The 11526-nt window shown below is 44.6% G+C and overlaps 1 protein-coding gene across 1 annotated transcript; it reads right to left on the minus strand.

Moving 5' to 3' along the window:
* Nucleotides 1-2487: 2487 nt before the first annotated feature.
* On the minus strand, nucleotides 2488-5102 carry irf2bp2a (interferon regulatory factor 2 binding protein 2a). The gene is made up of 2 exons (XM_063491712.1): nucleotides 3945-5102; nucleotides 2488-3635 (listed from the first exon to the last, which is right to left on the minus strand). Exons 1-2 carry the CDS (start codon nucleotides 4774-4776, stop codon nucleotides 2911-2913), a joined length of 1557 nt encoding a protein of 518 aa, XP_063347782.1. The 5' UTR covers nucleotides 4777-5102; the 3' UTR covers nucleotides 2488-2910.
* Between the last annotated feature and the right edge of the window lie 6424 nt (nucleotides 5103-11526).

Genomic DNA, 11526 nt, shown 5'->3' on the forward strand with positions numbered 1-11526 from the left:
CAAGCAGGGCTTAGACATTAAAAATCCCTGGAGGTTCGTTTAAGTAAACAAAATAAAAACGTGAGTCATTAACCACAAATGGTTCCTGCGTGATCGTACCAAAAGCAGGAAAGATGATTCACTTTTTTTTAAAAAAAAAGAAAGAAAAGAAAAGATGTATAATCAGAAAAATTAAAGCCGAACTTCATGCTATCAGCTCTGTGCGGCCCTGATCCTCACATGCTGGCTGTTTACAGAAAAGCTCCCTCCCTGCATATTAACCAACAGCCTGCACCGGAGCATCTGCCGTGCACCGATTTCACCTGTAACCACGCAACACCAGAGTGCCTTGTTATGACAGAGCCACTTCCAGGGACACAGTATCACTGTATTAGATATGGCGCAAGCTATTTCAGTCACCACTGGACAAACAGGTACTGCGTCTGCTGTCATATATCTTTACGAGCACAGAGGAAAGCGAGAGAAGGAGACGTGTTCATTTACGTCTCATTGCATCATCTTTCCAGGTTATAAAAACCTGGCTCTCAACTCTGATATTCTCAGATGTGGCAATTTTAATTTGGTTGGCAGTACAGTGTGATAAGGAACAAGTAGGTCAACGAGTCAACTGATTAACAAAAATTTTTTTAAAAAAAAATCTCTGAGAACACCACGTAAGGTGGAATAAGGAGCGGGTGTGTTGTTGATGAGCACAGTAAAGTGCTGTCCTTTATCAAAGTGGGCTGCATTTCTCGTTTTAAAGTCCAACTGATAAGATAGCTTTCCAAAGAACGGAAAAAGGGTGTATAAACAAACAGCTGCCTGGAAAACGCGCACTCATGAAAAACGCGTTTCGAGCTTTAAATCACACTGTAAAAGCTGACGCGTGCTCTGAAGTTACCTTTAGAGTTGCCTTTATCCTTTGCAGCCCTTCCAGTCTTCTCAGTTAGGGGACAATAATTATCCCTGCTATTCTTAGTCGGCTAAATGGGCGAGTGCAAAGGCTGTGTTTTCATTCAACATCATGAATCAATCAGTTAATCGGGGACACCATGCAGCCTGTTAAAGAAGCGGGTAATCACAGCTTTCAGGTGCCTTCCAAAAATACCATCTTAAACATGTCTGCCAGAGCAAGAAGGTCAGTAAATCCCCGGCTGAATAGCAGATTCATGGGCACCACGGTAAACAGTAAAGCAACAACGTCAGAGCAGTTTGTGGGCCTTTAATTAAGAAGAAGAAAAAAAACAATCTGCTTTTGGATTGTGTGCTCTGTTTGAAAAATCAGGGAGCTAGCAAGAAGCAGATTACGTCTGAAAATAATTACGCAACTGCCTGCTAACACCAAGCCCTCCTTTCTGCTAGATATTATCCTCCATGTCTGGGTCTGTGTGGTCAGCTACTCAGGAGCTCTTTGTCTGAGAGAGCAAAAATAGTCTCAGGATTGCTTTTCATCTAGAGATACAGTAGCTGCAGTTTGTCACTTAATGGCCCACTGTAAGCTCCTCAATGCTTGTAGAGACCAGTAAGGGCTGCCATTAGCGATACAAGAGTTTGTAGGGGGTTTTGTGCACGTTTGTGTGTGACTCCACTGCCAAAGAAATTGCAGCAGCAGTTGCATTTACATTTGAAGGCATACAGAGCGAGGCTGGCATGTAAGGCAGCGTGGATGTTTACTCTGTTCTCAGCGTGGGGAAGGGTGCTGCATTATGAGTGCATGTTCAGTGTGACACAAAAGGCTAAATCCGAAAGCAAACAGTGTGTTGCTGAGGTGCTAATTGTACCTAACGCATGCTTGGAGTTGGTTTGTGAAGCTGATTTTATTCGTTATCTGTAGTTTGTCATCTGCAGACTAAACCAAAAGTATGTTTTTTTAATAACAAAATTCTCTCTCCCTACATATATATATAGGGAGTGAGAGAGAGATAAGATATATGTGTAATAAAACAAAAAAAGCCAAACACCTTTGTGACGTCAGACACAATCTGCATACAAACTTGAAAAATGCACGTCGCCAGAAAAAAACCCCAAGGGTGGTTATTTTCAGGAAAAGTCCAAATTTGCGGTCACACGGCGTGGTTTGCACTATTGTATCATGTTGACATTCATGCACATTTTCATTACTGACTCGACAGATTCCAGCTGACTGAACATGACTTGGCACCTAGTTCTGCAATCAGTTACAGCGATGCACAAAAGTCGAGGACAGTGTGTCTTGTATTTTTTTCCTTTTTTCTTGTTTTTTGTTTTTTTCCCAGCCAAGCTTCTCCATGAATCACATAAGACATGTGTGCATAAAGAGAGACAGAAAAAAAAAGGCTCTTCCGTCCTGCAGCTTGAAACAGTAGCCTGCTCATGTTGTGTTGTGTTGTGTTGTGTGCAGCGTAAATCAAGTCTCCTGAGCCGTCACAACAACAAGCCTGCATGTCAGAGCCGAGAGCGCTATCTCGTCATCTGTCCACAGCCCCTTGTGTCACTTATTCACTCAAAATGAAGCAAGCTCAGACAATATGTTCATACAAGATCAGAAATTGTATTTGGCAATTTTTAAACAAGTGCATACAAGTACAGCTAAAAGCATTTTTAGTTTTGCCAAGTGCTCGTAGAGTAGCATTAGTCACATTCTACGTTAAACAGGAACTGCCACCAGACCTAGAAGTACATCAAGAATTTTTTGTTAAACATCAACAAAGAGGAACGTAGTTCATTATAATGAGTACATACCTTTATCTTCAAAAATATAGAAACACAATGTATTCAAAAATCAAAAATTATACAACCATGTTTTACGAAGTATACTCTTCCCTTGGGTCCAATATGTACAAGTCCGTTAGTTTGTTTGAATGGTATGTATGTGATATTTATATATTTATACTCATATTTTTTTTGCTTCCCCTCCCCAAAGAAGTGTTCAGACAAAAAAAAAGAAAAAAATCAAGGGTCCCTCTCCTTTTTTACTTTGACATCTCCTGCAAGGATGGTGGCGATTTCTCCTTGCATGAAAGCCCATGGTACGTTCGAGCCAACCAGGGGGCATTTCTCTCCACTTGGACAGTACACTTCACCCGTGGCGCCTTGCTGCTTTATGCTTTCCCTTGAGCATGGGAAGCAGAACTTGTGAGAGGGCACAGACGGGCACTGAACAAAGTGTGTGTCCTCCAAACGCTCGTGGCACAGCGTGCAGCACAGAGGTATGCTGCTGGGTACAGAGGAGTCCGGAATGCTTTGTGGGGGGTGCACTTGGTCCATGCCTGGCACATGGGGGGTGCCTGCACTCGGCGCCTCTCTCTGCGCCAGCCTCCTCTGATTAATGGAGGACGGCGACAGGGGGCTGCTGCTGTTCCTCCGGGTGGTGGAGTGGACTTGGTTGGCGTCCTTGGGAGAGCTGTTCCCACCTGCGTTGTCTGCAGCCATGATGAGCGCCGCCATGGGGGACTGACCATTCTGAGCTGCCTCCGGTGGGGTGGTGCGGGAGTGAGGGGATATTGTGGAAGGGGGAGAGGCGAAGCTTGGCGGGGGAACTGGAGGCATTTTCAGTCCGTCAGTAGGTGGTGGTAACCACTGCTGTCCCTCTCCGTTGAGCTTGGCAGCTGTCGCCTCTCCCTCCGGTTCAGGTGATGCTTTTCTCTTGTTGCTCCCCCGGGGATGTTTTCCTCTGTCTGGAGGTGGGAAAGGGTTAAACAGAGCAGTTGAGTTGCACAGCTCATACAAGGATCAACAATTAGCCTGGAAGGGAGATGTGAATTTTGCCAATTCGTGCTGCACCACAGGCTACAAAACAATAACAAACACAGCAAAGGATTCAAAAAATTTATTTATAACCCTTATAATATTAGGGCATGGCTTTATAAATACCATTTTTTACCATCTTGACACATTCCTGGGTGGAAAATTAATAAATCAGTAATAAAAATAAAATTTTAAAAATGCACAGTATAGATAAAATATTCCTGCCTTTTAATGCTCACCTGACTTGGAAAGAGTGGGGCCGGGCTCATAGACCATAGCTCTTTGTGGCATGGGCACATGGTCCTTCTTGTACCTGGTCTCGAACGTGGTGTGCAGAGCCATCAGGTCCCTCACCGTTTTGCCTTTGCCCATCCAGTCCGGGTCTGCCCTGTTTTTGTGGCTCTCCGAGATCTCCGGCGTGAGACTGTCGGGTCTGTGCTTCTCCTTCAGCTCTCTGTCGTGCTCGGTGCTGGAGACCGAGGCGGGTCTCTTGCCCATGTCGGCGGGACTACCGCCCGCCAGAGTGGAGGAAAGCCCGATCTGGTTCCTGCCGTTGACGGCATGCCCCGGGGTCAAGCCCCCGTTAGGCAAAGGCACTAAATTCGGGGGCACCGTGTTATTCCTGCGCGGGTTGGGGCTCTGGCGGTTCAGCTCTGGTGGCTCGTCAGGCTTAGGAAATCCATTAGGGAGCTGGATGCCGTTTGCCTGCCCTCTAGGCTGATACTCTGGACCCAGCCTGGGCGGGCGGTCGGACAGAGGGTAGCGGTCCAGAGGCTGCGGCGGCCGGGAGCCCGGATCTCCCCCCGCAGCGTGGTTGATCGCCTGGATCTCCTTCCCGGAGAGCTGCGACTTCCCCGGCCCGGGAGACCTGCCCTCCTGAAAACCGTGAGCCCTTTTAAGCTGTCGGGCCGTCTCGATGACAAACTCAATGCGGTCTGCTCCTTCGTAGTTGACACATCCCCTGCAGACGGGCTCGGTAAAATCCCAGATCATGGCCCAAGGCATGCGGGGCAAGTCGCATAAATAACACGACTGCCTCCTGGAAGAAGCAGCGACCGCCGCGGACGACATAGCTCTCGTCGTCGACCCCCCGAAAAGAAACCCAAAATGTTGCCTTCTTCCCCCGCTCTCTCTTGTTTTTTTTCCTTCCTCCCGAACTCCCCCGCAAAAAGAAAGCGAATAAAGAGCAATTTCCGTTAGTCGAACAACAACAAAAAAATGTAATCTCGTCCTCTCTCCGACTTCTAGAGCAACAAGGTTGAAGTTTTAGAGGGAGAAGTTCATGACGGTGTGTACTTTACTACGGCGCTCCTCTATCTATCTCCACTGACTCTCCTCTACTACTGGCTCAATGTAGAAAGTGACGTCACAGCTCTAAGCGCCTACATCCACTTCAGTTTCTATTGACTTGATTTCTTCGACAGACCCCCCACCCCCTCCACCACCATCACTACCACCACCACCACCTCTCCCCCCACTTTACTGCAGCCTCTTGTCACTCACCGCTTTTCTCTCTCTCTCTTTTTTTAATATTTTAACTTAATCACCTGAGCTTCTGCCAACAAAAAAGGCACCCAGTTCAGCTCCACCACCGCCTCCGACTCCGGAATAACCCACGCTACTGTTATTATTATCATCAAACCTGCAAAAAAATAGGTCCACCGGTACCAGCCTGCACGCTGCTAAAAGAAATATGGCTGTAGGTTAGCAACAGACCGCCAGGGGATAATAAAAAAAAGCGACTTTCAAGCTCCTCCGGTTGCTGCTTTGTCCTAAATTCAGAGCATTATCCGGTTCAGGCTGCAGCTTGTTTTTCTCAATGCACCGCGCCTCGACGCAGTGAGCTGCTGCTACTACTACTGTGCACTGAATGAGGTGGGTCGACCCTGAGAAAAACAGCGATTGTAATCCAATGGCAGATCTTATATTTATACAGAGGATCTCAAAAATGTGTTATTGTAGCACATGGGCACAATTTACAGGCTTATTGGAGCGACTTTACAGCCTGCATTTTCTCTCTTTTATTTGTGCCAGCTCACCAGGGTGAATTCAGGATGTACACAGTTAGCCTTTTAGTTATGATTAGATAATATTTTCCTGGCTTGTTAATGTTTAAAGAAAAGAATGAGAAAGGGAGAGGAGAAGCAGAAGAAAAAAAGGCGCCTCCACCAGCCAGTAACCAGGAAGCTCAGTCATGAGGTGGGGATTTCCAGCCAGTGTGTTGTGAACTTGAATGGATTGGGGTTACAGCATGAATATAGCCTGCTGTAGCTGTGCCCACATTTTTTTTTTTTTTTTTTTTAATATTCTTGTGCACGGAGCAGTCCAAATCTGCCACTGCTGAAATGAAATGGCACTGGAGTGAATTAGCGATTCAGACTCATTTCAAGCGACTTTAGCAGTCAAAGCAGCTCAACAGATATTAGTATGAAAGATTTAACAAGATTAATGACTCCACTCTAGTGTGGCATGTTTTACAGAAAGGCAAAAAGAAAGAAATGTTATTAGAAACAGGTCATGTGGCATAACCTCAGCCAAAATCCCCTGAAGTAAAAGTGGAGAGGCTTTTTGAAGTGGAGGAGTTGTCCCAGTAGTTCATTCCTCCCTCTCATCTGGTCTCATTCCAACTCATTGCAGCTTAGCCTCAGGCTTTGGGTGAGGCAATGCGTCTGAAACCTGCAGACACAAAGCAGGATATGTTTGTGCAAGCCCATGTGACGTTGGAAAAGAGGAAGCAAGATGTTTAGTCACGTACCCTCATCCGCCTCACCCTTCGACAGAACATCAGGCTATTCTGGCTCCCTGCCTGCCACCGTGATCCTGCGCTGTGGCATTTTCTTCAAAGGGTTACCAGAAACAAAACAAGACACGTATGCTCATGTGTTACCGCCAAGTACGTTGCCATATTGTTTCGTTATTCCCGTAAAGCTGCCGCTATGTGAATGGGGACACCTTGCAGTGAAAGAGGATATTTAAAGAAAGTTTAACCCCCCCCCTCCACCCCACCTTCTCTGTTAACACTGCATTGTCCCACTGCTTCCCATCGCCGCTTTCTCTCAAAACTCAGTCCCGTTTTGGATGGACAACACTAGGAAGTGTTGTTCGGCTTTATGACATAGTTAGGAAACGGCTGTTGTGAGGGACAAACTAAACAAATTCTTTCCTTTCTTCAGATTGGTGGGAAAATTGTTGCCTAATGCTTTGATCCTTTGGTTTCCACTCAGTCGATGTTTGTGCAAGCAAATAGCTGCACGGCCAAATAGCTATTATGCAAGACAGAGGCATGCTGTGATTCAATTAAATCCTAAATGACCTGATTCTATAATAAGTAGATCTACTGATTTGAAAAAAAAAATGCTGCAGTGTGCTATGAAGCAAAGGCAGAGCTGTACTGAACAGAGGCAGCAAAGGTCTGAGAGGAAGCCAGACATGCACGGATCGTTCTGACTGGCCAATATGAATACAGTGAAAATCACCACAGTGTCACCTGGGCAGTGGCAGGGTGTATAAAGCTGTATAAAGCAGTTTTGAACTTCTTTTTTTTTTCAGCAGTATGTAAATTGAGACGTGAGGAGGCTAAATAAAGAGTGAGAGGTAGGTGACGGCCAGGGGAATACCCAGCATGTGACAGCATCGCGGGGCTGGTGAGATGATGATATTTGCGTCTCATCGCTCTCCGAGACTGTTAAATTTTATATTGGAGATCTTTTATTTATGCCAGCGAAACATTACAGATTCTCTGTGAAGTCTTCTGCCTAAGCAGAGCGCAAGCACTGGATGTTTTTTTTTTTTTCCCTCTTGTGTCTTTCCTCACTGCCAACATTTTATGTTATATAACCTTTTTAGAAGAACTGCTGAGGCGAGCATCAAACAAAACTGTAACATGTTGCACCGACATAAAGGGAGGTTACAACAGGACAGTGCGAGTTAAGCAGCTGTGGTCGTGACCCCGTCTTGGAGATTTAACTGGCAAAAGCTGCTAAGTATAAAGAGTCAATGTAAGGACTATAACGTGCATGCTCTGCAGAGCTCCTGGAGCTTGTAACAGGGAGAGGTAACCATAGAGATTATCACAGTAGGCTACCCCCAGCTACCATATATATCCTGTTTACGGTGCTATTTTTAGCCACACTTTTGCACAGCAAGGATTAAAGGGCTGATTTAAAAAAAAGGAAAAAGATCTGCAGAGCTCTGAAAGCTAATGAGCATCCATCTGCCGCCTCACCTCCCTTATTAGCGTTAGTTTGAATATGTTTTGATTTTTTTTTTTCGTGCAGATTCGTTCCTCATCGTGTTCGCTTGTGTTTAGAGCGAAGAAGCCGTGTGTGCGGCACATGGCAATTACAAACAAACAAATTATGGGATTTTAAAAGTCAGGTATAAAATGGTGGAATTCAAATAAAATGGAGGGTCGAAAGGGGGGGAAAAATGTGCTGGGCGGCTGGAATCTGGGGGCTGGAGGCTGCAGAGGTGATGTCATTGGGCCGGAGCAAGAAGCGAGTGAAAAACAAGTCTCTCTCTTTATTCTGATCCTCTTTGCAGTCCTAGCAAGGGAAGGGGAGGGGAGGGGAGGGGGGGCTGGCAGTCAGCCAAGGCAAGGGCTGCTGGGAAATGGCAGAGGATGCCAAGCAGGCCCCACCGCCAACATTAGAAGCTCACATCTTTGTTCTCAGAAACCTGGTGTGCTGCCAAAGGCCTCATTTCAGCTCCATGGCATGATTACACTGGATGTAGGCCAACTACTGAGAGCTACTCTCTCTCTCTCGCTCTATCTCTAGCTCTCCCTTTATGCTCCCTCTCTCTCTTTTTCCACTGCCTTCAAAAGCTTTCTGCCAAACATGCAGCAGTTGCCATGGCTGCAGAGAATGGGACATAAAAAAAGTGAGTAATGAGTCAGGCTTGGACCCAGATGTGCCACATGTGTATCCATTTAGAAAAAAAACTCAAGATGGTAACATATCCTCTTAATCTGTCGGGCTTTTTGGGACTCAGCTTGGTTAAAACAAAACAAAACAAAAAAAAAAACCCACTGTGCTGAGATGGGAAAGTGGAAGAATTAAAAAAAACAACAAAACAAGAAAAAATCCCCACAGAAAAATGTAAATGAACAGCATTGTTTTCACATCCATTTTTTTCAACAGAAGGTAGTTTCAGTGGCCTGCAGTACAGATTCGGTTTGGGCAACCAGGAACAGAAAGAGCTGAACTTTGCTTCTGTAATGCCGCGCTTAAGTGAGCTTGCATGCATGGCTGGCTGACGACATCATTTCCTGTCCAGTGGAAACCCCCGTGTATTTTCAGTCATAACCAGACGTTAATGTAAACAACCTTTCTCTTATTTTTTTGTTTTGTTTTTTTTTGTAGCTAAATCAGCACATGGCGTGACCTCAATGAATCACAATGCAACTTCAGCCTCTTTTCATTATCTGAGGTTCAATTCAAAAGCTACTATTAGCCGCATTGCACATGTCAATGCTGTCTTATTTATTGGCCTTAAAAGGCAGTTTCAAACCTGACTCACGGTTGTTATGTTTAGCATACTGAAGTGATCTGCGGAGTCATTTCAGCTCTCTGTGGCTTACTCAGACAAAATGTTAAAAATGTCAACACAGACACATTTATAATTTCCAGAAGGACAACATCGCCCACGGCCACTCCTACAGCAGCAATGCAGTGGTTTCTGTGCACCTGGTTTGTTCTTGACAGATCACCCTGCAAACTCCAAAGACATCACTCTGTAGAGCTCTGTAGTGTGTCTGAGCACATGTGCCTGTGTTAGATGGAATTATAAATTTGGACACATAGCTTCTTTTTTTAAAAAATAGAGAAGCATGAAGAGTATTTCATGTGTTATGTAACCTCATCCTCTGAGCATGAGTCAAAATATAACTTTTCCAAAGTAGGCTTATTTATTACTGCAGCTCCTGTCCATTTATTTGCTAGAAATGGACTCTGATGTTCCTGGAGAAAGCAGTTGGCACGGCACAGCTCAGGCTTGCAGATTCTTGCTGTCCTTTCCAGTTATTAGTTCGAAAACACAACTGATTTGTTTCATTCTTTCAACTAAAGTTGCGTAAATCCTTGGCAAATAATCCCTAAAAGAACGTATGCACATGCATATTTATAACTCCTTTATTTAGAAGCTGTTTCAGCGTGTCTATTGGAAGAAGATCAAAGCTGCTCCTTTTCTAGTAACGTTTGCCTTGAAAGCAAATGGATGTATAATCCCTCTGATGTACAGAATACAAATAACATGACTGTGAGAGTCAAGAAAAACCAAGAATAGCAATCTGACCTAATTGGAAAACCTCAAGTCTTCTCATTTTGGAGGAAGTTCTTCATAAATAGCATGTGGCTTGTTCAGCTCAGGAAAGCAAGGAAGATCATGGATAATGCGACTGTGGTTTATCATTCACAGATGCCGTGGTTGCATTGGGAAAGTTGTATTTCTTCTTTGGTTACCTCTAAACACGTTCACTTGGAAACAAACCTTTTCCAGTAGTGCCCATAAATCAGCCGAGGTTCCCGTCACAGATTCCACAGATGCTTATCTGCCCTCGCTTTGATTGTCTGGTTTATGGAGGACGTCCCATCATACGCTGTGAGCACAAGTGTCCTTCCTCCCCTTTCCATAAAAGTGCAAGTTGTCACGATGGTGTGGCATTCATTATCCGCCTGTGGTTTCGCAGGCCTGGCCCCTGCGCAGCTAGGGAGCGCTGGTTGTCAAAATCACTCTTCTGCCGCGGTGAAAGATAGAAGGGCAAGAGCTGAGTGCTGTCCCCCTTGTCTGCGTGATAAAGACCCCTTAACCACAGCGGCTGGGCATCTGGGCGCACGGTGTCTCACCTCCCTCATCCACTTCAAAGCCTTGTCTCAGGAAACGGCTCACTGTGAAGAGCTGAAATAGAAAATAGAGTCCTGATGACAAGGACAAGCGTGTGAATGTGTACTGAAGGACAGTTTTTATAGTCTGGGACATTGTAGTCACAAATGTAATTGCATGTTATGATAATACCATAGATAGATGGATAGATACCTTATTGATCCCAAAAGATAAATTGTTGTGTCACAGGAGCATGATAAAGACTGAAAAGTAGTACAAATGAAAAACAGAGTTACAGTGCCACGGATGCCTGGTAAGGCCTGTATACTATGAGCAAAAATCGTTAAACACAACAGTGATTAAAAAAAGAAAGAAAGAAAGAAAGAAAAGTAAAAATGAGGTTAGGTAGAAAAAAACAGTATGTGCATATATATGCCCCCAGGAGGCACCTTTTAAGGCTTCCTGCAATTGTTTCACCAACTGCAAGCCGCTTTGTAACCCACCTCCACCAAAATCCTCCTCTTTTTTCTGTAAGCTAACATAATTAATGTCACAGTTGTTGTCACTGACTTCCTGCTACACACTGTGGAGTCTTTGCTGCTCCCCCTGCCTTAGATGGAGACAATTTGTTATTACAAAGGAAAACCTAGATAAATAGATGTTGTCCAGACTTGGCTGTCTGACCTGCTTTGTGCCCTTTTGCCCTAAAAACTAAAGAAGGCCATTGTTGGCTTTCCTGAGGCAAAATGGGGAAAACTAGTAAGCGTCGCAAAATCTGTAATTATGAAGACAAACCATCTGAGCAAAAGTGTAAAGAATTAGCTTATTTTCAACGCCATAGATTTTCTGACTGTTTAAATAAAACTACTTGCACAGCTAATTATATTACTTATATACTCAAAACTAAATTAGTTCTTGCTGTTATTTTTCTCCAGAAAAGTGAAAACTCCAGTGAATAAATTGCTAAAGATACTGGTAGGAATTAAGCCCAACAGTGAA

The sequence above is a fragment of the Pelmatolapia mariae genome, linkage group LG13, assembly GCF_036321145.2.
Source record: "Pelmatolapia mariae isolate MD_Pm_ZW linkage group LG13, Pm_UMD_F_2, whole genome shotgun sequence".
Classification (NCBI taxonomy): Eukaryota; Metazoa; Chordata; class Actinopteri; order Cichliformes; family Cichlidae; genus Pelmatolapia; species Pelmatolapia mariae.

Excerpts from the sequence above, each read along its gene's own strand:
- irf2bp2a (XM_063491712.1), bottom strand. The coding sequence starts at position 4,776 with ATGTCGTCCGCGGCGGTCGCTGCTTCTTCCAGGAGGCAGTCGTGTTAT. Across the intron at positions 3,636-3,944 it reads CCCCACTCTTTCCAAGTCAG|ACAGAGGAAAACATCCCCGG; the intron begins GTGAGCATTAAA and ends TCCCACCTCCAG.